This window comes from Ylistrum balloti, unplaced genomic scaffold (assembly GCF_031769215.1).
Source record: "Ylistrum balloti isolate Yb309-2 unplaced genomic scaffold, AGI_CSIRO_Ybal_v1 Utg369662, whole genome shotgun sequence".
Lineage (NCBI taxonomy): Eukaryota > Metazoa > Mollusca > Bivalvia > Pectinida > Pectinidae > Ylistrum > Ylistrum balloti.
This window is the reverse complement of record NW_026781912.1, coordinates 832,479-859,116: the sequence shown is the minus strand read 5'-3', so window position 1 is coordinate 859,116 and position 26,638 is coordinate 832,479. Positions and strand designations below refer to the sequence as shown.

The 26,638-nt window shown below is 34.0% G+C and overlaps 2 protein-coding genes across 2 annotated transcripts; one reads left to right on the top strand and one right to left on the bottom strand.

Moving 5' to 3' along the window:
• Positions 1 to 455: 455 nt before the first annotated feature.
• Positions 456 to 16,608, bottom strand: LOC132559050 (trafficking protein particle complex subunit 3-like). The gene is made up of 5 exons (XM_060223659.1): positions 16,484 to 16,608; positions 15,676 to 15,773; positions 15,190 to 15,289; positions 14,311 to 14,493; positions 456 to 2,777 (listed from the first exon to the last, which is right to left on the bottom strand). The coding sequence occupies exons 1-5, from the start codon at positions 16,523 to 16,525 to the stop codon at positions 2,658 to 2,660; spliced, it is 543 nt and encodes a 180-aa protein (XP_060079642.1). The 5' UTR covers positions 16,526 to 16,608; the 3' UTR covers positions 456 to 2,657.
• Positions 15,691 to 25,014, top strand: LOC132559039 (RWD domain-containing protein 1-like). The gene is made up of 8 exons (XM_060223650.1): positions 15,691 to 15,791; positions 16,379 to 16,883; positions 18,736 to 18,831; positions 20,221 to 20,348; positions 21,484 to 21,627; positions 22,600 to 22,726; positions 23,521 to 23,583; positions 24,878 to 25,014. The coding sequence occupies exons 2-8, from the start codon at positions 16,811 to 16,813 to the stop codon at positions 24,976 to 24,978; spliced, it is 732 nt and encodes a 243-aa protein (XP_060079633.1). The 5' UTR covers positions 15,691 to 15,791; positions 16,379 to 16,810; the 3' UTR covers positions 24,979 to 25,014.
• Positions 25,015 to 26,638: the final 1,624 nt, after the last annotated feature.

The following is a 26,638-nucleotide window of genomic DNA, read 5'->3' as shown; positions in this document are numbered from 1 at the left end:
CTATTGTTGGCAAATGACTTTCAAAATCAAGTTGCTCTATCTCTCCAGCCTCCTGATTTTGTGACACCATTTTGAAAAAACTACAATCAGGTGACATAAAAGATGATGTCATAATGTCATGACAACGTGCATATTTCCTGTATTTTTCATCTTAGACAAAACTATAGACACAGCAGGTTTAACTAATACCCTGCTGAATAATATATATAAAGGTATTAAAAAATTATGTGGCCATGAAATGGTCACAATATTGATGGATCACCATGTATGTGATTGGGTATAAGCATTACAGGGTCATATTGTTGATTTCTTCACAACCATTTCAAACTGATATATTTTCACTCAATTACTATTCCTATTGAAATTGCTATTTCTTTGATAGTTCAAACTCTTGCGGTTTTACAGAAAAAAACATAAAGAAAAGGGAAAACTTTCTATACATAAAACAGACCAGATTTTCTCTTCCAATTTTATTTTCAAGGTATCTACATTTTGCAATTTTGTTTCATACTTAATAAAATGTGAAAACAGACCCCACAAAATAACTACCAATACAAAAAGTTAGTGATCCAAATATTTCTGTCTCTGTTGAACATATGTATTTAACATTCCATATGAGAGATATTAACATTTTCCCATATGATAACACAACTGAAGATTTTTTTCACAGGCAATATATCAGTGTTTGCTTGTAGGGTGTTTTTTTGCCACAACATACAGTTGATAAATTAGCTTTCCTATATAGACAGCTGAGTTTACAACATTAAATATGGTACTACTCGTACCTGTGTTGATAATAATTCTGTGAATGTTTATTTTAATTTTCTTATCAAACTTTCAAACATTAAAAGTTCAGATATTTTACACACAAATATATTACCAAAGTGACTGGTAAAAACACATATTTCTACAAATTTACTGGAATGATTAAAAAGTTTTAAATCATCTTGAGAAATATACTCAAGGTAAAAAAGGCTGGATCACAAACAACCAAAGGTTTGTCATAGAGACGGTCAGATGACTTTATCACTTGGCCACAGCGGCCAGTCTTATTCTGCAAAAATGAAGATTGGGGCTAATTTGTGGATAAATATGGTAGTATATTGAATTCAAAACAGTACCAGAATATCAAGTGATCATCGCTGACAGGTTTCACTGTACTGCCCACTGGATTACATAGGTATTGCACTGTGAGTAAGTCTTGTATTTCTTTTTTTCTCCCTTAAATTCACTATATTATCAATATTGAAATTTGTGAAAACTGAAATTGGAAGTTACCTGTAATCAAAATTCAGGAGAATGGTACAGAGCTTTGTTACCGGGACGATATGAGGAACTCATTTGCATATTATTAGTGATAATATCTTACATTATATACATAACATTCCAGATCAACTCTTCAGAAAGTCGGCAACAGGAAGTGTTTATCAGAGAAATAGATTGTGGGTGTTAATTACATTTACTTTGGTAACAAACTTGTACATTTTCCAATCCTTGAGATGAAGGCTTGGTCCTAATATACAGTTGACTGAACACAGATTGATCAAAAACAATTCTGAAGAACATACGTTTATCAAAAATTGTGATTTAACAAACAAATTGATTAAACTACTCATACATTTTACACTAAGAATTTAAAAAAAAAAAATTAGAAATCAGTTTCTTTTTGTTTTGTTATAAATTGGTGAAATATTTTTTCATGAAGCTAACAAAGTTTGAAATAATTTAGTTCTGCAACAGATGAGATAAAGCTATCCATCACCAGCCAAACGCATCTGGACCAATGCTAATCCAATAAACTGGACACACGAAAGACATCAACATCCCACAAAATCCAGTTATGGGTTGTCAGTGGGAATTTTTTACTCGTACAAATCACATTGCAGCTTGATGGAAGCTCCAGTAAAGCCAATCTTCTCTGGGGTCATGCTAATCCACCATCTCCCGATTTTAGTGTCCTCTGTTCAACTCTTAAAATCAGGATCAAATACTGGCAAGGTCAAAGTTCTCTGTTACTCCAGAAACCTGTTGCAGAGTCTGTAGTGATTTTAGGACTAAAATGCATAACCCTAGCTTGTTTACCTTAGTTTGAAAAGGCATTTTATTTTGAAATCTATTTGTTTTTAAAGTTTAAAAACATTACATATAAATGTTGTATTAGTTTATAAAATAAATTAAAAGGATAAGAATGCCACTTGAAAGCTTTCTTACGATGAAAACTGAATACAATGTACTCCTGAAATGTTTAAATAGTCCGTCAAATGCTTTATCATATAATGCACATAACAGCACATTTTACAAAACCTTCTTGCAAAATTTACAAAATAATCTAATTCTAGAGCAATTTTGTTAAATAAACTGTCTAACATTATGAGCACTTTCACAGTTCATGAAACCTCCATTTAATGAATAGTCCTCATTATACAGTGTTCGATCTATCACGGTTTTGGACTCAACAGAATCATCCAAATGGGCCTGCTAAATCAAAAGTAATAGACTTATTTTGACCAAACTGACCAACATAAGTAGGCAGTCTTGTCCACCATTGATCACTACCAAACAGAAGTTCCTGCAGTTGAAGAGTTCTCCCTCACAGCTAGCCGTCTACACCAAAAAATTCACATGTAATTAAAATACATTTTGCGGCACAAAAATCCTCAATCCTCCCCGACAGGTATAGCATCCTCCAATCTGCGTAGGAATTTTAGTCTTAATTCTGTGATATTATCACCTTTTAAATGATCCTGTACAAACTTCACATCAACATCCATCTGCACCTGTAAGTGAAAAACAAAGAAGATTAAATGTATGTTAATTGAAATGATATGGTGTCATTTCTGTGTGAAGATAATACACAAATTTTAACACATAGTTACAAGGCATTACTGACACAATTAACTATATTAAATTGTACCCTAAAATTATAAATGATATATGTGAAAAAGACAATAATTACAGATTGGTAATTTTTTTTTTCATCTGAAACTTCCTTTTCGATAAAAAGTGAATTTACTTCAAGGGCCACAACAGCTGAAAGGAATTTCGTTTTGGGTAACACCATCTAGGGTTAGAAGAAACTAGAGAAAATTTCCTTTTAAGATAAAAAAGGGACAGAGGGAGTTTCTGTTTAAGGTCAGAGGAGGCTAAAGGAAAATTCTTTTAATTGAATAAGAGGGAGTTTAGATTGTTTCATGAAATTATTTCCACACTGTGACCATTCCTCTCTGAATTTGTTTTTATCTATATCATCGGAAGTTATAATTCTTTTAGCAAAGTAGCAAATATATAATATTTTTATATAAATGTCTCGTTTTCAGTCTTCAGGGGTTAAACCTGACTGATACATCAGATTATCCTAAGTCTTTAGGGTGAATCCTCTTCCCAAGTTTGTGTCTGCATTAAGCGATTAGTAATGGAAAACGACGATATCATTTTGTCATTTCCCTACCATGGGAAATGAAAAATATCATTTTGTCAGATACTGTCTGTAGCTTCTTCATAAAGTGAAACCCTAAGTTGGTCAAATTACACTATACAGACTCGTAAAACAATGGATGGAAATATTGTGAATTTTTTTATATCAAAACCTTAGACAGTCTGGAACCAATAAACAAATAGCCCCATCAATTATACAAACATTCTTGTTAAGGCTTCTATCCAGGAGCTGTGAGAGCTCAGTTGTTGACAGTGTTGTCCTACCTAACCCCAGGTGAAGATCTAAGACATGTGGTTCAACCCTCCCTATCTGTCATGGTTTATGTGTCTTAGGAAACTGAGAAACAGACTGGTCTGTGCTGACATGGTTGTCTTTGGGTAAGAAATTTTACCCTGTTGCCTCTGATTGGAATGTCATGGGCCTCCTGTATGTTGTTCAGTGAGAAAGCTACCAGCTACTACAAGGAGACTCAACCACAAATAGACCCTGGCTGTTTATGAGGCAATAAACCCCAAAAAAACAAACAACAAGATCAGTAATGAAAATGTATCTTCAACTGAAACTGTTATTTCACAAGATAAAAATTCTCTGTGAAACTGACTTAGAACACGGACAGATGTCAGAAAGGGCCCTGCCTTACATTAGTCAACACAGAAGGTAGCATACACCTTTAAGAAGAGAAACACCCTATAAGCACAGATGTATTGTGTGATGAAACATACATTACTAAGGGAGATAATGCTATACAAAATCATTGGCATCATATGTAAGGTACAATATACCATATATCCTTAAATAAGACATCTAAATTTCCTTTTTATAAAGTCTGATGTACCAGTGAGAACAGATATGTGTCTCCTATAACTTGTAAAAATCTTCAAAAAGACAGTGTTCTCTGACGTAGGAATGGAGTTTTAATCAGTAAATCATTCCATATTTCACACATTTCAATTTTTTAACAGATGTGTATTGAATTGTGTAACCATGATAAGTTTAAATCCATGGTGAAAGTATCAATAAATGTGTTATAGTGACGTATTATTAAAAAGCAGGGTTTTCTCCTACATCACACACTCCATGGATGATTCATTTCAAATTTCTTTGAAAAAAGGCTCACAGGAAGCTTCTTGTAAAACAGATTAAGAGTGAACCGATCGTTCATTTTAACAAGTTGCCCTGGCCCATTTCTCCTGGTGTAATTCATCAGAACGTGACATATACAGTGCTTCCATTATCTCTTAAAGTTTCTAACAAGGTGAAAAAAATATTACACGATTCTAATGAAACTCATCTGTCCCAGACCTTTATTAAGGAAAAGCAAGTCTTAAAAAAAAAATCTGTACGTTGATTTACATCATTAGATGCACTCCTTCACAAATCCAATTGAAAACAGTATCTAAAAACATCAACATAGCTTTTAATTCATTGTTAGATTTTAATGAACCAATGAAGCTGTTCTGATGTGTTCTGTACAATACGATTCTGCCATAATAGTAAAGGTTGATGAATACATCAAGCTATGTCCTCAACAAATTTTCCACAGTTGTTTTCCTGATCATAGGAGAAAGCCAATTCAAAAGCTGAATTCCAGATTGCAGAAGTCAATTCTGCAGGAGGGTTTCTAGATCTGGTGAAGCCAATTCTACAGTTATTTTATAGATCTGATTCTTAAGTTTGTTTCAGTATTTGAGTTGTCTGATTCAAGACATCATGTCCAGTTTTGAGTTGTCTGATTCAAGACATCATGTCCAGTTTTGAGTTGTCTGATTCAAGACATCATTTCCAGTTTTGAGTTGTCTGATTCAAGACATCATGTCCAGTTTTGAGTTGTCTGATTCAAGACATCATGTCCAGTTTTGAGTTGTCTGATTCAAGACATCATTTCCAGTTTTGAGTTGTCTGATTCAAGACATCATTTCCAGTTTTGAGTTGTCTGATTCAAGACATCATGTCCATTTTGAGTTGTCTGATTCAAGACATCATTTCCAGTTTTGAGTTGTCTGATTCAAGACATCATTTCCAGTTTTGAGTTGTCTGATTCAAGACATCATTTCCAGTTTTGAGTTGTCTGATTCCAAGACAGTTAGTTTCCAGTTTTGAGTTTCAAGACATCATTTCCAGTTTTGAGTTGTCTGATTCCAGCGTTAGTTTCCAGTTTTGAGTTGTCTGATTCAAGACATCATTTCCAGTTTTGAGTTGTCTGATTCAAGACATCATGTCCAGTTTTGAGTTGTCTGATTCCAGCGTTAGTTTCCAGTTTTGAGTTGTCTGATTCAAGACATCATTTCCAGTTTTGAGTTGTCTGATTCAAGACATCATTTCCAGTTTTGAGTTGTCTGATTCAAGACATCATTTCCAGTTTTGAGTTGTCTGATTCAAGACATCATTTCCAGTTTTGAGTTGTCTGATTCAAGACATCATTTCCAGTTTTGAGTTGTCTGATTCAAGACATCATTTCCAGTTTTGAGTTGTCTGATTCAAGACATCATTTCCAGTTTTGAGTTGTCTGATTCAATTCAAGACATCATTTCCAGTTTTGAGTTGTCTGATTCAAGACATCATTTCCAGTTTTGAGTTGTCTGATTCAAGACATCATTTCCAGTTTTGAGTTGTCTGATTCCAGCGTTAGTTTCCAGTTTTGAGTTGTCTGATTCAAGACATCATTTCCAGTTTTGAGTTGTCTGATTCAAGACATCATTTCCAGTTTTGAGTTGTCTGATTCAAGACATCATTTCCAGTTTTGAGTTGTCTGATTCAAGACATCATTTCCAGTTTTGAGTTGTCTCATTCAAGACATCATTTCCAGTTTTGAGTTGTCTGATTCAAGACATCATTTCCAGTTTTGAGTTGTCTGATTCAAGACATCATTTCCAGTTTTGAGTTGTCTGATTCAAGACATCGTTTCCAGTTTTGAGTTGTCTGATTCAAGACATCATTTCCAGTTTTGAGTTGTCTGATTCAAGACATCATTTCCAGTTTTGAGTTGTCTGATTCCAGCGTTAGTTTCCAGTTTTGAGTTGTCTGATTCAAGACATCATTTCCAGTTTTGAGTTGTCTGATTCAAGACATCATTTCCAGTTTTGAGTTGTCTGATTCCAGCGTTAGTTTCCAGTTTTGAGTTGTCTGATTCAAGACATCATTTCCAGTTTTGAGTTGTCTGATTCCAGCGTTAGTTTCCAGTTTTGAGTTGTCTGATTCAAGACATCATTTCCAGTTTTGAGTTGTCTGATTCAAGACATCATTTCCAGTTTTGAGTTGTCTGATTCAAGACATCATTTCCAGTTTTGAGTTGTCTGATTCAAGACATCATTTCCAGTTTTGAGTTGTCTGATTCCAGCGTTAGTTTCCAGTTTTGAGTTGTCTGATTCAAGACATCATTTCCAGTTTTGAGTTGTCTGATTCCAGCGTTAGTTTCCAGTTTTGAGTTGTCTGATTCAAGACATCATCATTCCAGTTTTGAGTTGTCTGATTCCAGACATCATTTCCAGTTTTGAGTTGTCTGATTCAAGACATCATTTCCAGTTTTGAGTTGTCTGATTCAAGACATCATTTCCAGTTTTGAGTTGTCTGATTCCAGCGTTAGTTTCCAGTTTTGAGTTGTCTGATTCAAGACATCATTTCCAGTTTTGAGTTGTCTGATTCAAGACATCATTTCCAGTTTTGAGTTGTCTGATTCAAGACATCATTTCCAGTTTTGAGTTGTCTGATTCAAGACATCATTTCCAGTTTTGAGTTGTCTGATTCAAGACATCATTTCCAGTTTTGAGTTGTCTGATTCAAGACATCATTTCCAGTTTTGAGTTGTCTGATTCAAGACATCATTTCCAGTTTTGAGTTGTCTGATTCAAGACATCATTTCCAGTTTTGAGTTGTCTGATTCAAGACATCATTTCCAGTTTTGAGTTGTCTGATTCAAGACATCATTTCCAGTTTTGAGTTGTCTGATTCAAGACATCATTTCCAGTTTTGAGTTGTCTGATTCAAGACATCATTTCCAGTTTTGAGTTGTCTGATTCAAGACATCATTTCCAGTTTTGAGTTGTCTGATTCAAGACATCATTTCCAGTTTTGAGTTGTCTGATTCAAGACATCATTTCCAGTTTTGAGTTGTCTGATTCAAGACATCATTTCCAGTTTTGAGTTAGTTTCCAGTTTTGAGTTGTCTGATTCAAGACATCATTTCCAGTTTTGAGTTTCCAGTTTTGAGTTGTCTGATTCAAGACATCATTTCCAGTTTTGAGTTGTCTGATTCAAGACATCATTTCCAGTTTTGAGTTGTCTGATTCCAGCGTTAGTTTCCAGTTTTGAGTTGTCTGATTCAAGACATCATTTCCAGTTTTGAGTTGTCTGATTCAAGACATCATTTCCAGTTTTGAGTTGTCTGATTCCAGCGTTAGTTTCCAGTTTTGAGTTGTCTGATTCAAGACATCATTTCCAGTTTTGAGTTGTCTGATTCAAGACATCATTTCCAGTTTTGAGTTGTCTGATTCAAGACATCATTTCCAGTTTTGAGTTGTCTGATTCAAGACATCATTTCCAGTTTTGAGTTGTCTGATTCCAGCGTTAGTTTCCAGTTTTGAGTTGTCTGATTCAAGACATCATTTCCAGTTTTGAGTTGTCTGATTCAAGACATCGTTTCCAGTTTTGAGTTGTCTGATTCCAGACATCATGTCCAGTTTTGAGTTGTCTGATTCCAGCGTTAGTTTCCAGTTTTGAGTTGTCTGATTCAAGACATCATTTCCAGTTTTGAGTTGTCTGATTCAAGACATCATGTCCAGTTTTGAGTTGTCTGATTCAAGACATCGTTTCCAGTTTTGAGTTGTCTGATTCCAGACATCATGTCCAGTTTTGAGTTGTCTGATTCCAGCGTTAGTTTCCAGTTTTGAGTTGTCTGATTCAAGACATCATGTCCAGTTTTGAGTTGTCTGATTCAAAACATCATTTCCAGTTTTGAGTTGTCTCATTCAAGACATCATTTCCAGTTTTGAGTTGTCTGATTCAAGACATCATTTCCAGTTTTGAGTTGTCTGATTCAAGACATCATGTCCAGTTTTGAGTTGTCTGATTCCAGCGTTAGTTTCCAGATATGAGCAGCCAAATTCCAGACTTAGTTTCCAGATATGAGCAGCCAAATTCCAGACTTAGTTTCCAGATATGAGCAGCCAAATTCCAGACTTAGTTTCCAGATATGAGCAGCCAAATTCCAGACTTAGTTTCCAGATATGAGCAGCCAAATTCCAGACTTAGTTTCCAGATATGAGCAGCCAAATTCCAGACTTAGTTTCCAGATATGAGCAGCCAAATTCCAGACTTAGTTTCCAGATATGAGCAGCCAAATTCCAGACTTAGTTTCCAGATATGAGCAGCCAAATTCCAGACTGAGTTTCCAGATATGAGCTGTCTGATTTAAGAGTTAGTTTCATTATTTGAGGTGAGATTTATAAAAAAGGGAGTCATCTTGAAAATATTCAAAAATAAAATTGGTATACACATTATGAACTTATAATTAGAATGTGTAATGAAGATCACTTCCTTAGCACTAGAGAAAAGCGCTGTGAAGTTGTAGAGTATATTGGACAAACATTTCTAAACATTTCTATGATAGAACTTTACCATTAATGTGAACCACATTCCACAAAAAGAACCCTCTTGTCTATTATACTGCAGACCAACTGCTGTGTACAATCAGATCACGTCCTGGATTGTAAGACCAACACTGAACCTAGAATCATCCAACTGTGATGGATTTATGAACTAGCTCCAACTTTGGTTACATCTTCTATAAGTGGATTCCATTGGGTATATTAAAGGTTATAAAAACCTTCATTGTATATCTAAACCAAGTTTTTAATTAGATCAACAGTTTGACAATGAACACTTACAGATTTTATACAAAATATTTTTGTTATGTCTGCTTTTCAGTTAAATTGCTAGACCACTACATTAAGTATTAATTTCAATTTTGTCCAGAGTAGCTCGTGTGTTAAAAAGATATTTATGTGTGATAACATTAACTATTTTTATATGTGATTGAATATAAGCAAATTTGTTGACAAAATACACTGTCACTGATTATAAAACAGGATCAACCACAGTAGTCCTATGGTAATTATGATGTCACAAAGTTATGTATCCTTCATGTCATGCGTTAATGTAATCTGGATATATATATTGACAGAATTTCAAGAAGATCTCTACAGTAGTTATGAAAAAACAAGAAAACAAAAGGAATGGATGTACTTAACGATTTGTGACCGAAAGAAAAAAAGCAATTTTATACACCAACCACATAATGACAGTGGTCAAAAAATGATTATGGACAGACTGACAAACCATGAATGAAAAACCAATTTGAAAAGACCATCATTAGACAACAATTAATTCTGAGAATAATTTCAATGGTAAAACCTGATTCTTATAGCAGTGATCCAAAAGGCTACAAGGTTGTCAAGAGTTATCTCCCTTCTGCTACAGAGATGACAATGGGTTTACACACTTAGTTTCAAATCTTTTCTTGTCTTTAGATCTTTCTGCTGAGCCTTCATTATTGTATAAATATGTGAACATCTTTTTCAGGTTAATAAATCACTTTGTCAGCATAGAGCAAGGTTAACAGTTGTTTTGGACAGATGACAGTGAATTTTATAAAAATTATGAACATTTATACAAATACAAAGGTAATATCAATATGAGAGACCTTAATGTTATTTAAGTATCTGCTCCTATAAATACCCAACGATGGTCTAGGTGATCTTTTAGCTTTAAGTTTATTTCTTACTTTTAAATGTCAGGTTAGGGTTTTGAATACAAACAAAAATGAATCCAGAAATGATATACAATGATAGCATGGTAAGGACGACAAACGTGCTATAACTGATTTACTAAAATACAAGAATAAATGAATACTGCCAATCGAAAACAAAACTTTGAAAAAGTAGAACAACTAATTCAAAGTGACTGAGGTTAATCATCTCAAGGAAAAAATTTCATAGCTCCTCATCAAATTATATCTTGAAGTAAATGTTAAAGATTGTTCATCCTTACTTTTCCTTAGAAAGGTTGGGTTTTAAAATGGCTTGTCTGCTATTGGTAGCCTCTGTTGTCCTACTTACTGTGGATTCATTTTATTTCGTGGGGGTCCAATTTTCGTTGTTTTCGTGGATGAGCAAATCCACGAATTTAAAAACACAACGAAATATGAACTACTTACTAAAGTAATTTTTAAATTTGACCAAGTAATCTTTGCCGACACAGGAAACGTCCACCGGTAATGACAGAAGCCCCGTAATTAGTCGGGAGTCGGGTAGTCTGAGGCTCGACATGGATACGCTAAATTGGTGTCAACGATATATAATTATATATTATTAAACATAACAAAGGGTAAGTACCCATTGTGATGCTAAGTATGATGGGATCGCAGTCGTTAGCGACACTGTGGACACTAGGCTTGATCGGACCATCCTGTCGATTGAAGATTGGATCCGTGTTTCTATCCGACTACAGGTTCACAATAATTATTAATAATGCAGATCTTGTTTACACACCTGTTTACATACATGGTCCCATCGATACGCGTGGTGTTTTCATATGACTGCGGTACACCGACTGATCAGCACATAATGTTTATCCACTGAAAACAATTGTTTCTGATAATTACCGATTGATTACACGCCAGGATATATACTGATTTGTGGTTTGATATTAATGCGAGACTGTTGTAAACAGCGTTATAAAAACACAGGACGCCATCTTGAAAAAAAAACGTTCTTTTATTCTTGTCATTAGTGTTAATTCCTGTGAACATAGCCTTAATACAAACAGAAAAAAATTCGACTGGAAGCAAAAAGAGAAAATTCTAACGTTTTTATTTTTTTCCCACAGAATCAAAAATCCACGAATTTATGAGTCCACGAAACTGTCTAATTTGTAGAAACAACGAAAATTGAACCCAACGAAAATAAATGAATCCACAGTATACAAATAGGCATTTAAGTCCAAACATGTACATACCCAAGAATATATTGCCCATTTTGTGCCAAAAATGAAAAAAAGGATGGTTTTTAGTGGAAACGCTACAATATCAATTCTTCATCTTTTAAAGAAAACTAAACGTAGACATTCTGATAATAACATATCACATATCATATATATAAAGCAAGAAGTCACAGTTTTAAGTACAATGGAAACAGGAGATAAAAATGTGATGGATTTTGAGAAAGAACATACTCTTTCTACATAAGGCAAAATTTTCTGAAGGTCAAAAATACATAACTTCCTACTGGAGTCCATTCATAATTATGTGCTAAAAAGCATAAACAGTATAAAATAAATTGCCCAAAAATAATAATAAGGAGTTTTGTACAAAGTAATTAAAATTGATCGACAATATGGCTATGTATTTTTTAAGGAAAAATGAGCAAAGGGGAAAATCTCCTTCGGACTGAAGTATTTTAAAGTGAACTGAAATAAAATATTTACACTTGGTTTTAATAGTACAAAGAGACTGTCACCTACACCAATAACACACTAAAACGAAATTTCAACTTTCAAAATGGCCGTCATGTTCCCTGATAACCACAAAAATTAAACATTCTTACAACTGCTGAATCGATATTCTAACAAGAATGCTAAATGATAGATTTAAGTTCATTTACATAGTAAACCACCTTATCTGGACTCCAATATGGCTTCTTTGTCCTGAAATCTGATTGGCCATGTCAGTGCTGGTCTACATCATACAGTAATAGAGTTCTAATTGTCCAAGTTGACCATACCTAATGCTTTGAAGATGACGGTTGGTAGTGAAATCTACATTACTTGAGGTTTGTCTTAAACCTAATGACATTTTGATGCAAAGATTTACTATGTAGTATCCTAAATAGTACTGGATACTGGCACCCTGGGAACATACCTCCGTGGTTCAGTAGGACAATGATAATCCTTTATGGAATTAACAGTGTCAAAGCTGTCATGCTGGATTCACACATTGTACATTACTCTGCTCTTATGCCCCGAGTGGATCTGACATCATACAATGTCTTGTGAGTGCAGCTAGATCTAGATCTCGTATGTGCAACAAGATATTGTCTGAAGGTATTCCACAACTATCTGCAGTAGCATCTAGTTTGACAAATACTGACTTGGCCCTTCTGGTAATATCTGACTCAATTTTCACAAGCTGAGCTTAGTAGTTGTGAACACTAAGGTACACTTTCATTTTGGCAGCTATCCTTTGCATCTTGCTCTTGTGTTTTAACATATATGGGTCCTCGAATTCCATTGAGACAGGCTGTTAATATGCTAATGAGTGCCTCCATGACATCAATGAAATAGTTGGAGGCAAATTGTGTTTTGAAAAACAGCCATTGCTTGAATCGTCGGTGATATGTCTTCACTATCCATCTAGATTTAGTTATGGATCTATCTAGGCTAGCTTGTAGGTTGTCATGTTGAGTCTGCTTAGGTTTTAGATAAGACAGTAAATTTGTTGTCAAACCACATTATTCCAAATCTGGCATATCATCCCTAAACCCTCGATCAACAATGACATTGTCATCTTTCTCCAGACAGGAGAGACTATTCATGATGTATCATTATTGCTTCCTGGAAAAGGTCCTACTGTGTCTGGATTGTAACTATCAGCAGGGCTTTGCTCAGTGACCTGGCCACAGTAGGAGTTTCTCTAGAGTTTGTGACCAGAACTCTTTAGAATAAAGATATATGTACTGACAAGTATGACAGTCACCTGCTGGCCAAGAAATGCTTCCGAGAACACAGTGTTGTGCTCCAGAATATACTCTCTTGTAAGATCTTCATGTCAAAGGAACAATGGTTATTTCTGTTGCTTTTACTATAAAATGAAATGTTTTCAATAAACTGGAAATTGACATGTTAAAGAGAGTTGAACACCATTTCCATGAAATGTCCATCTTCATTTTTTACCCAGAACAACAGTAGAGCATCCTCGTGGTGCCAATACAGGATGAAAAATAAAAAATAAATTTTCGAAACTGTGTTCTTAAGCAACCAGTCTGGGCTTTACAATTTCATCATCCAGAGGGGAGAAATGTGGAGTAAAAGAAGACTCCTGCTTTGATAGCATATGTGGTATCACCAAAAGATCATTGATGATGTCCTTTGATCTGGAAGGTAGTTGGGAAGTCAACATTTCTCTTTCATCAGTGTGGATTTCAACGTTAGGGTTAAGATCTTTTCCTATGAGAGGATGTGTACAGCTTGTGATGATGGTGGGCTAAAAAGTGGTGAAACCAGTCAAAGGGAAAAATCCTCTCCACAAAGGTAATCTTAGCTTTATTGTAAAATATGGATGACAATCATGCAGTTACTGTTATGTGCCATGCTCAGTAGGTTTTTAAATTTATAAGAGAGTCTTTGTTTACCAACCACAGTCATTTCCTCAGCTTAAAACATCTTCAGAAAAAACAGGAAGTTAGCTTCATCTCTACCACTATATATTTGACCATCTCTCTATATTTCAGTAGATTAACAACCTAACACCTAATATTATACATGATATATCAAAGCAGTTCAACACTCATACTGTTTTTTCTCCCTTGATTTTACAGCAGCCTGTGCTTTCATAAAATGGAATTTTTTTGAAAAGTTCAGAAACTTTTCTAGGGTTTAGGTTTATTTTTGGAATATAACACCCATTTTGACTAGGAGAGATAGCCTTTCATTCGGCAGTAAAATAGGGCCACAACATCACTGATTCACAACAAAACCTTTACCATTACAAATGTTGGACAGAAATGCTTGGGTGTAAATAGACAAAATTGTACTTAAAAACTCCATCAAAATTAATGAAGGACAACACAACAAAAGCACTAAAATGAGCTAAGAAGGGAACTTACCATCTCTAAGGCAGCTTTCAGTACTCCACACAAAAGATTTGAGAAACACAGACTGGAATGACCTGGGGGTAACTCCACAAAGTCTGTCAGGGGATTATTTTCTATGAGAAGGGAAAACTCGTCCCCTGCTGGACTCCAGTTGCTCACCACTGGGGTGATTCCTAGGTACATCTTGAACCCCACCTACAACAAACATCTATCATGTTTATCCTGTCATAAGCTTAAGGCCTACACATAATTTCACATTAAAATAGAATGGGTTTGTATATTTATGGAACAGCAAATGTATATCAGTTGGTTTATTACAAGGCATGGGCTTATTGTTAAATAAATAAAAACTAAGAAAAGTACAAAGAGAGCATTTTATGAGATACCACTGATGATCCTGAGTCTCAGAATTGTTCTCATTTTCAAGTCTGTGGTGTGAAATAACGAATATTTGTGATATCACCTTATTATAAGAGTTACCTACCTTAGCTGTCATACATCACCCTGTTATAAAATTACCTATCTTAGCTATCATACATTAAACCCTGTTATAAGAGTTACCTATCTCAGCTGTCAGGCATCGCCCTGTTATAAAATTACCTATCTTAGCTATCATACATTAAACTCTGTTATAAAATTACCTATCTTAGCTATCATACATTAAACTCTGTTATAAAATTACCTATCTTAGCTATCATACATTAAACTCTGTTATAAAATTACCTATCTTAGCTATCATACATTAAACTCTGTTATAAAATTACCTATCTTAGCTATCATACATTAAACTCTGTTATAAAATTACCTATCTTAGCTATCATACATTAAACCCTGTTATAAGAGTTACCTACCTCAGCTGTCAGGCATCGCCCTGCTTTAAGATTTACCTACCTTAGCTATGACGTCTGCAGTCTCCCTAAAGTCATTACATCGCCCTGTGTTTGACCTTGCCAGGAAATCCTCAATGAGACGAACTCCTATATTGTATCCCCTTTTTGAAAATAAACCATCACACAATAATATTCACTTATATAAAACAATTTCACTTGAATTCTCATAATTTCTTAGTTTCAGAAATTCATAAAAATGAAGGTTTGCATACAAGAACTTCAATTACTTTGAAGAGTAATTCTCAATATTGCATTTTTTTTCACTTAATATCTTTTTTTGGAATTGTCAGAAATTCAAACATGTACATGGCCACAGACTGAGATACAGGTATAAATAAGTTTGTGAACTTTGATATCAATACATCTAAGATGTAAAAGTTCTTTTATTGTATAGTTGACATATGTACAGTTTAGATAAATACTTCCAAGCACTGGATTTCTTACATGTTATTTATAATGCAGTATGTTTATAAATCAATTTGTTTACATTTTTTCCAGTTGTTTGTTGACCTCATCGTCATCTTCATAATCCTTTAACAGTTGTGAGACCAAGGCACCATATGTCAAAGTAAACAGTTCACCATTCTACAAAAGAAATGCAAAGTATTTATCTCCAACGAAACAACTACTGTCTTACAGATTAATTGAACAGTCAGGGCTCTCACATCCCATTTTGGGACTGGGGCCCGGGGCCCTTTGAATTGGGAAAAATAATGGTGTTTTCCTTAGAATTGGGAAAACTTGTTGTCTAAATTGACAATCGGCCCCAAATCTGGCAGATCGAGAGCCCTGACAGTGGTTTTAGCAGTCATTGGATAAAATATGACAATATCCTCTTTCAGTTAAATTCAGTATTAAGCTGGGTTAAAACACTGAATATGAAAGATTGAAACTAATACATGGTAAGAACATATGTACATATATCATCTTCGTGAGCTGCATGTATGGGTCTTAAACAGAATATTCTTTAAGAGATTTAAGGTGATAATAAACCTTGAAAATTTGAGTATGTGTATACATGTATATCAGACGGTAACTATATATGGTCCCATGAACGAAGACTCAAGATGCATTTATTTGGGTGTTTGAGTGTAAAAAATATGTGATGCGTTGTAACCACAGTAATTGAGTTTCTAGTTTTTTTTTTTTTTTTTTGGCTAGCACACTGATTGTTTCATTTGTGCATGTAGATCGTGGAGTTGCTGTTGCTGAACACGCACAATTTAGTTCCAAAGAAATATTTATCCAGCAAAATTTTGGCGCCGAGATCGACATCGACTAATGTGTCTACAAACCACTTTTCGAGGATCCCCTCCACGTGTACTTTGTCTTGACATGCTTGATGGGAATTGCTATCAGACTGTCCTACTTTCTTTCATTATTTTGTAAGCAGATGAAAATTGTCAGTCACACCTCCTCAAGTACCGACTGTGTTTGTTACAACAATTTTGATTGGATAGTAAACTGGAAGTGACTAATCAAAAGAAATGTAACGGAAATTGTTGGCTCCTTCCTTGCATCTTGATCAATTGAGTGTTTAAATTCAAAGAAAATTGACACGGAGAAATCGAGTGTTTAAGTTACGCGGACTTTTGACAGAGGCATGCAAGAAACACGAGAAGATGACAGACTTTAGAGAAGAACAGGAAAACGAAATAGAAGCATTAGAATCTATATATCCAGACGAAATTAGAGGTATTATCTCTGAAATAATAAAACAACCAAATGTATCTGCTCATAGCAATGCATTTAATATTTTACCACGGATAACACTCACCAGCTCTTACTACTGAAGTTGAGTAACACTTGATATTGTAATTTACTTTCAATTTGGTTTCAACAATTATTGGTGTTGTGTACCTGACCCGGGAATATCGGAGGTGACTTATTCCGTCCGCTTTTTTGTGGAACATGAATTGCAAAACTTAAAATATGTAGATTGTAATATTACAAATGTATGATACGTGCATCATTTTGGCGAATCCAAATAACAGATACTGGAGCACCGACAGATCTGGCGCTATAGGCAGCTTTAGGTCTATAATCATATCTAACTACACGTATATAGGGCCGATGTAAACAACTGAGCCATACCTGGCCGCGATTATGGTATGCACATCGAAAAAATGGACAGACAATACCAGGTGTGAATGATGTGCAATAGTGCTTGTTACTAAACAGACACTATTAGCGAGTGTACATGGATACTGAAAATATGTAACAATGAAATTCCATAAAATCTCCTGAAATTGACCAAATATGCAAAAAACATTAATTTTACTGACTTACATAATCCATCATCCATTTTTTTTATCTGTATGAAAGAAATGTGACTGGACCTCACCTGACCATGGATGTTTACTTTTTTAGGTTACCTGAGATAAAGTCTTACATGGTGACCTATTGTGATCACCCATGACATTATGCGATGTCTGTCCATAAACAATTTAACATTTTTAAGTTCGCAATAAACCTTGAACCGATTTTAATGAAATTTTGCAGAAACCTTCTGGGTAAAATTGACTCGGCTTTCAAAATTTTTCTTTTTAACATCTATATATGGCAGAATGGTGAATTTCATAGCTCCTGGGTCTAAAATTTCCCAGTGGGGAGGGGGTAAAGTTTTCTATAGTTTATATAGGAAAAATAGATTTTTGAGCATAATTTGTTTAATTACCAAAATGGGTCTCATATTTCTTCCTGGAGAGGATCAGGTTAACTTTACTGTAATTTTTTTATAGAAAAATTCCATTTTTGAGCATAATGTTGTTTATTTCCCATTGGTAATGATTATTTTTAGTTTTAAAAAATTATTAGTATTGATAGTATGCATGTATTGACACTGGCTTACTATCATCAATGTCACAATTTCTTTTTCTTGACACTTGAAAGCTACTTACCCTTTAACCTTTATAATTAATATTGCTTATCTCAGGTTACCGTCAAGGCTGCTAGGCTCCCTGTTGTACATTTGCTCTACATAGGTATTGTCAGATTTGGCTTTATAGCAGAATCTGCTTAAACAGCCAGATTTGCTGGTGCTCCAGTACATGACTAATACAACATTTCATTTTCATCATATGCCTAGTATCATCTGTCAATTGACCAGCATCATCGCCTTAGTAAAATGACCCAATTTCGAGAATCTTGTGGTTTCACCAAAATTTTCAAGATATATCCTTGGTAGTGGTCTTAATTGACAGAGACATCATTTTTCTTTACTTTGATATTTAATCCACTATTAAATATCATGCTGTAAAACTTTCGCCAGATTTCATCAAACATTGTGAAGTTTTCAAATTTCTGTTAGTCAGACATAACAGTCATCAGTTGGCAAAATCAGACACTGAATTCCAATAACTCAGCTTCAAAAATGTATGCATTGCAGTTTGAATGCAATGGTAGAATGATCATTTACAGACTATTTCTGTCTTTTGCATTATCCTGTCAAACATTGCAGCTCAGATTGAAAACTCTCAGTATACAAACCATTTCGTACTTTAAAATGATTACATTTGTATTTTGTTTATTATTTTTACTATTGCAGTACTGTCAACAGATCCTTACCATGTGTTTACTCTGGATATAAAGTCCCAAGAAGTAGACGATCCCTACAACAGTGACGAGACAAAGGAACCAGCAGGTATTTATTTCTCTAATTTTGATAACTTACAAAGTTGAAAGTCCTACATACATCCAGTATATTTATGCCTACTAAAATCCAAGGCAGGGAAGCTTAAGGTTGTCGGGGTTATACTCAGATATTCTCTGATCTCTATTATCAAATGTGTTTCCCAAAACTGTTGAATGTACATGTATATTACAATTCTCTCAGTGAAATATAAGGTTTTATGGTGAAATATAAATGATATTTTTCACTGAGTAATCTGAATACCACAGCAGTGAAAATATCAATGATCCTAGCTAGAGTGTATTACGGGCCTAAGTAACAGTAACTCTGATAGAGAAAGCACTTAAAATGGTAAGAAGCTCTCACCAAACTCTATAGTGTGATGATCCTGGTCAACTGGCAATAAATCATTACAGTGTTTTATGTGTTGAATTTCTTACTTTAATATGAATTTGAAGCCTCGTTAGATGTTGATATTAAGCAGATTATCCAGTGATGTAATGATAATAGAGTACACATATAGAGTAGACAGAACATCAATGAAAGGTGAGAAAAATGTAATAGATAACATATTGTTGCCTGTCTGTATACCCCAAAACAGTTTTCTAAAACTTTTTGTTGTATTTGGAGATAATGATATTGAATATGTATGTGTCTTCAAAGTATTGGGTTAAAGAGAGAGTTTGTTTTCTGGTGAAAAAATCCTATTGTCTTTGAACCTTGATTATTGTGCAAAAAAGGTAGTTTTCTAGACTTTTCTTCCCTTAGATTTGGAGATAATGACTTCATATTTAGTGTGTGACTTCAATCAACTTTTAGGTTTAAACGTCACAATTTTGCCATCACATCCCATTCTGCTGTGTGTTTGAATCTTTGTAAGTCCAGTGATACATATCAATATGTCAAAGGGATACAGAGGCATTGATGTCGTACCAATACTCTTAGTTTAATTTTTATTTAAATCAACATTTATATTTAGTTGTGTATCTATGAACCATGCCCTCACCCCTCCCTCATTTAACTGGCACCTACTATCTGTATTAATTCTGGTGATATAACAAGGATTGCGATACAATGAAATTTCTGTGTAACAGCTGAATGATACGAATCATGTGCTGTAAAATACACTTACATACTAATGAAACAAAGACTGAACACACAACACAGATTAAATGTTGATTAATATTTACTACTGCACCACTCAATTACCCTGTTAGTTACAATACACATGTACATTGGTTCTGGAAATATATTTGTATTCTTAATGTAATTGCATAGTATGTTAATAATTTCCAGATCATTTTTATTTTCTGAACATGCTTGTTCGTGATGTCCTCTTCACTACATGTTTTGATTGCTGATCCATTTTGCCGATCATAATTGGATATTCTTATTTTATAGCCCTTTGCACACTACAATTTTCCTATGTTGAAAAATACCCAGAGGAGCCTCCAGTATTTGAAATCACAGAGTATGAAAACTTGGAGGAGGATCAGATTGAAGTGCTTAATGAGTTGATAACAGAAAATGTAAGTTAAAAAGTGATATCTATACATGTATTTAGTTCATTAGGGGCATAAATCTGTTAAAAATGCTTGTGATGAGGATGGGTAGGATATATATAGGAAAAAGGTCCCCACCCTCCAACTGATCTCCATGGAAAAGCCTGCTAGTTATCAATTTAAGATTTACAGATCTTGTAAAATTTCAGCATCAATATTTGCTATCGAAGCTGTTACTTTTTGCCCTTTATACATTTAGCTATGAAGAAGAAGTGGTGTTTATTGTAACACTAATGAGAATTTGAGATAACACATACAATCATATCTATACATTTGTACATATAACAAAGTGGATATATGTCATGTGTAAGATTTAGAGATTAAGGGGATAGAAGTAAGTGTACACATATAATCTATACATCTATAGTTTGATGAGGACCATTCATTGATATATCTACATCTCGACTTCCTTCAGTAAATCTGTATATATTACAATATTACAATACTTGAAAATCCATTATATATTCGCTTAAAATGATATTTGAAATAAGCTTTTAGCTTACCTTTAAATCCCTCGCCCCAAAAATAAAGCTCTTGAAATAAAATGTTTTATAATGTTTGAATTAAAATACATCAATTCGGCAACAATATTATGATATTTATGTAAAATATTTATGGAAATACTCTAGTTGACTTGTAATACTTAATCATCAGTATGATGGGTATATGCTAGTAACACACTGTAGTCGACAAATAAAGACTTCCTTAGGATGGAGTACATATACAGTACTAAGTGTGATGTCACAGTCTGGACTTTCAATCACATGTCTTTCATGAACATAAATTTGGATGTTACACTGTTTTAAGATCATGCCTCTAACTTTGGTTTTTTAATCTCATTTCACCCATCGATTGGTGAAATACTACATCATAGTGTCTTTGTTTTTAGGTGGTAAGGAAAAAGATTTTGTAAAGAATTATAAAAAAAGAAGAAAAGAAATGGTTATATATTTCTTAAATATAGAATTGAAATCTTTGAATTATGCAACATCTCAATTATTGATATTCTGTTATGTCATAGCGGTAAGTAATATCATGAAGGAAAATTATTTTTGATTTTGGCAAAAGATCACTGTAGTCATTAGATTGATCTTTTTGACAGATTGAAGAATCTCTCGGCATGGTCATGATATTTACCATAGTCTCAGCCATACAAGAAAAACTTACAGAGATCGTTGAGGAAACAAAGAAGAGAAGAATAGAAGATGAAGAAAATAAAAAAAGGATACAGGAAGAAATGGAAATGGTTGGTTTGAAAGTTGTTTATTTTTATACACGAGTATGGTCACTGTTATGTTAGGTTTGAATATAATATAAACTGACAATTAATAGCATGGTGTTTCTTATAGTATTGATTGTTCATTGTTTACATATTTTTTCTAAATCAATTTGCATAAAAATTGTTGCGAAAGCATTATGTGCAAAAGACAATTTCATGTACATTATATATATGGATTGTTTTTAAATTTGAAGGTAAAGAGAAACTTTCATTTTACTCTAATTAGAAAAAAAGTACTGGCATTAGTTTGAAGTATTAAGTGTCTCTATAAAAAGTACAACAATTAAATAAATGAAACTTCACTGGAAGTTATGCTCTTATCTAATATTCAGCTTATTCATATCTTTTTCAATGGCAGGATCAATACATCACAATCAAATTTGAGTGAAGCTTTTGAACTTTTTTAAATGTAAAGATGTGATTTGAGTTTGTTCTGAAGAAATTCTGAGGAACATTCTGTGAATGAAATAAAGGTGCTTGCAAAAATACAACAAATGATTAATGACTGTCATATGGAATATGTTGGTATAGACGACTGGCATTCATGTTGTTGTAAATGTCAAGAATTTCATATTGATGCTGCAATTAAACAGAGGACAGAAACATTCTGCTCAGAACAAAGTCAGTGGGTGGTCTTACTGCTGGAATTAAGATTGTGGTATAACTTACTATCCTTAATGAACTTGTGGGTGCAGAATCACTTGTTTTCTTTCAGTTTCCAAAAAAAGTTTAAAGATAAACAAGGTTCTGTACAAGGCCTTCGATAGTTGAATCATTTGTTTTCATGATTCTATGCAAATTAATTTGAAGAAGACATGAGTTACCATAGAAAATTTGTGGAAACAGAATTATTTTTGTACTTGCACAGAAAAAGTCTAAAGGTATATAAGTTACTATAGAAACCCTGTAAGAGTAGAATCCTTTTTTTTCTCCATACAGAAAAAGTTTGAAGGGACACGAGTTACCATAGAAACCTTTTTAGCCTGGAAAGCCAAATTTGATGCAGAAATGAGTGAACAGAAAAGATTGAAAAACCAAAGTGTAACAGGGCCAAAGGGGCTTACAGGTTAGTTTCTTGATGATGTGAGTAAAGCTTTAACATGTAATCTGTTTTTGCAAAATTCAAGAAACATGCTTTGATTGTTGAATTTCATATGGTCTCAGTTAATTGTTGCATCGGTACATATCAAGTATAGATTGTTTAGTGACATATCCCTACCATTAGCTGATGTTGTATTGTACACGTGATATCATCACTTTATCTCATCTTCTACATTTAATGTGATCTCATAAAACCAGCTCTTCCTTCAGTTACACATGATGTGAACAACTCTATTTTATTTATCAATGTAAAGGCCTGCATTGTGAAACACTTTGACAATAGGAATTAAAATGTTTCAGTAGATGGAGAGAAATCTCGGTTCCTATGACTTCTTAATTATCATTTGAAATCCAAAATAGACTGAAATCTATATTTATGTAAAACTATTGACTAGTTTTGATTTGGTATGTATTATCACACTAAAAGTCTCTGTGAATCATGTATATGACATGTCAGATATGTTATTTTTCATGTAACAATTCTGATCAGATAAAGGGAGGAAACTTAATGTAGAGTCACACTAAAGTATTCCAGCTTATATTTCACATGGACTGTGCCACCTTTTCCCTCTCCCTTCTAAAACCACTTACTAATGAAATTTGGTAGCTAAAAATCATCCAGCATAATTTACAGGATGTTTGTGGACTTGTGGTCTATAAATTTACTACATGATGATTCCTTTTATATTTAACTCTTACAAGTGTTCATTACTGAATATGTAGGTATATGAAATTATGTTTGGATGTATCTGTTTTCAGGAAAAGAGCTGTTCTTCACGGACGATTCAATGAATGACTCTGATGTTAAATTCCTTCAATCAGGTACTTACATATATTCTTTAGTTTCAGTACAAATATTATCACATCCATTGATTCAGTATTATGAACTTTTGAATTCATCAACTTTGTCTGAAAGTTTTATCCATTGTTACTGGGGGTGGGGGGGGGGGGGGGGGGGGAAAGAGGATATATATATATATATACACATATATATATAAAAAAAATTAAACTCAGAAAGAACAGATCATGACAATTTTTCCTGCTTTTCCTCAACTTCAACATTGAGGTTTTTAATTCACCCTATAATCTTATTTGGAAAATTGTGGTGTTGGTCAGCTTTTGGATGTCTAAAGGGTTGATTACATGGTATGAAATTGTATTTTTGTAAGGTGAGCAGAGGATATGAATTTAAGGGTGCTAAAGAATACAAATTAATTAAGAAGTGAATAAAAGGGGAAAAAAAGAAAGGAAATTATATGCATTCTGTTAGATTGTTTGTTTATTTGATTTTCAAAATGAAAATTGAAACAAGATCCATAGACTGGTATGTAAACAAATATAGCAACCAAGCTACTGACACATGCAATATTCAGGGTGTATGTTAGGTTTAATTTTCTTCAGATTGTGAAGTACCTAAAGTAGGAGTCTATTTCTACCTACACCTGACTTCTTAGGTACCCTGTGAAACTTAGATAAAAAGTTTATCAAGAGAAACCCTATGTAAATAACGTCCCAGCTGCCAGGCCAGTCATTTAATGGTTATGGTGTTAGTTAAAATTCATGGAATTCAAATACAGTAAAACCTGTGTAAATGGACCACTCAAGGACAAAAGACTGGTGGGCTTTTATATAGAGGTTCAATTACTATGAAATATATTACATTGAAGCCAAAACAAGTAGCCTTTATAGACAGGTATTTAGGTGCATGTTTGAAACATGTTCACAATGCTTTGAAAAAAATACTGCAACAAAATACCATTTCAGTCTAAGAAAGTTCATTTATTAACCAAAGTCCTTCATATCCATTACTGTCAATGAACTGAAAGGTAGGTTCACTTCAGATATGATATGTACCGGGTAAGTGAGATTTAACATCACACTATGTCTTATTTAAGCATATCTGCATTCATATAGTAGTGTCATATACATACATATATCTGTTACAGTTTTGTGTCAGGTCTGATCAAGGGGAGGCTACTCTTATCAAACCACAAAGAGCATCTGCAAGTGCAGTATTAAGCCATACAGTTATAAGGCCAAAAAAATGGATATCTGTAAAATTTTCTTATATTTTGTGGATGTTGGAATGATTTCATCATTGTTTTTGTGATTACAGAGGAAGATACTGTTGAAGTAGATGAATCCTTGTTTCAAGATATGGATGACCTTGACCTGGACGATAATGACCTTGACCTTGAAGATACTGCTGTTGATTGATATGACATTTGTTGTAATAAACTATGTAGATAAATATTTATGTTTTGTATTATGTTATTGGTATTTCACACCAAAACACTTGACTCTCCAGGTTACCTCCCTTTGATCAGGATCAAACAAGTACGCTAGATGCCCAAAGGTGTTTTACATTTTAAGACAAAAAATACAAAGAACATGACATTTAAAGCCCAAAAGACATATAATCCAGCAAATTTGATGTGATTTAGAAAGTTTCGGAGAAAACTTCAACTTGATAATTATGCAAAAATAACATTAAAACATGTATAATTGGTAATCATTAACACTTGGTGGAGATTTGGAAATAAATGACCAACCTGCTTACTGAGCATAAACAGAAAAAAACGTAGAGGTGTATTAGGTGTGTTTACAGGTAAAGAGTGATATACACATATGCTGAACACATGTTAATATCAAATACGACCTTTGATGGAAATGTCTAAAATCATTTCTGATTTGGGTTCATCAACAGTCGTAAATTCCATGTCGGAATGAAGGCACGTTTGCAATGAATGAATTTTAACAACTGTTATATCATTACTAACACACAATATAGTCTGGAGTTTTTCTCATACAAGTTAATTTTTACCATATCTATATAGATAGAGCAAATTCTCTCTTTGATTTTTTAGCGAAACTTGCAAATACTGAGGCTGTGTACCAAGAGTTCTGGGATTATAACACATTTTGACCAATGTTGTATTAATATTGCTGAAAAATTTTTGTACCAGGGACCCATGTGTCTTAATGGTTATCTGACTATAAAGACATGTATTGTAGAGGTTCCATGGGCCCCGCATCATTATCAATAACAGTTGTTTTTTAGGTCACCTTACACAGTATCATGGTGACCTACTGTAATCACCTTTTGTCTGGCATCGTGTGCTCTCATTTGTGAATTTAACATTTTCAACAACTTCTCAAAAGCACCTGAAACCTTTTAAATGAAATTTTGTAGAAACTTCACCTGACCAAAGACGAACCAAAGAAGTGAATTATATGCCATTTCCCCAGGTATTGTGTGTTTGGGATGGAGACCAAAAGGGTCAGATTGACTCAAATTTCAAAAATCTTCTCAGCACCCAGATATTGTAGAAACAAATGCTCTTCATGGATGGCATGGTCTTAAGGTACTTTACCAAAATTATGAAATTCCTGACCCCAGGGTGTCACATTTCCCCCTGGTAAGGGGGGTAAATTTTACAATACGTGTAGTTAAGTAGGAAAAGTACATTTTTGAGCTTTCTTAAAATTACTAGTATATGATCAGGGCTTGATGGTATGCACATATTGTTACTGTCTGACCCCAATAGGCTGGAGGGTGGGTCCAAAAGGGGTCCAATTGACTCAGATTTAAAAAATCTTCTTCTCAAGACCCTGCTGTGGTAAAAACAAACGCTCTTTATGGATGAAAATGTCTTAAGGTACTTTACCAAAATTGTGAATTCCATGACCCCAATCTCACTTTTCTGGCAGGGAAGAGGGTAAACTTTACTATAGTTTATTTTAAAAAGTACGTTTTTGAGCATAAAGTTGGGTATTTCCCATTGGAACTAACTTGTTAAGAATTGTTAGTTGTGAAGACGGTTTTGATGGTATACATATACTGTATTGACACTGGCTGACCTCCTAGGGCTTGAAT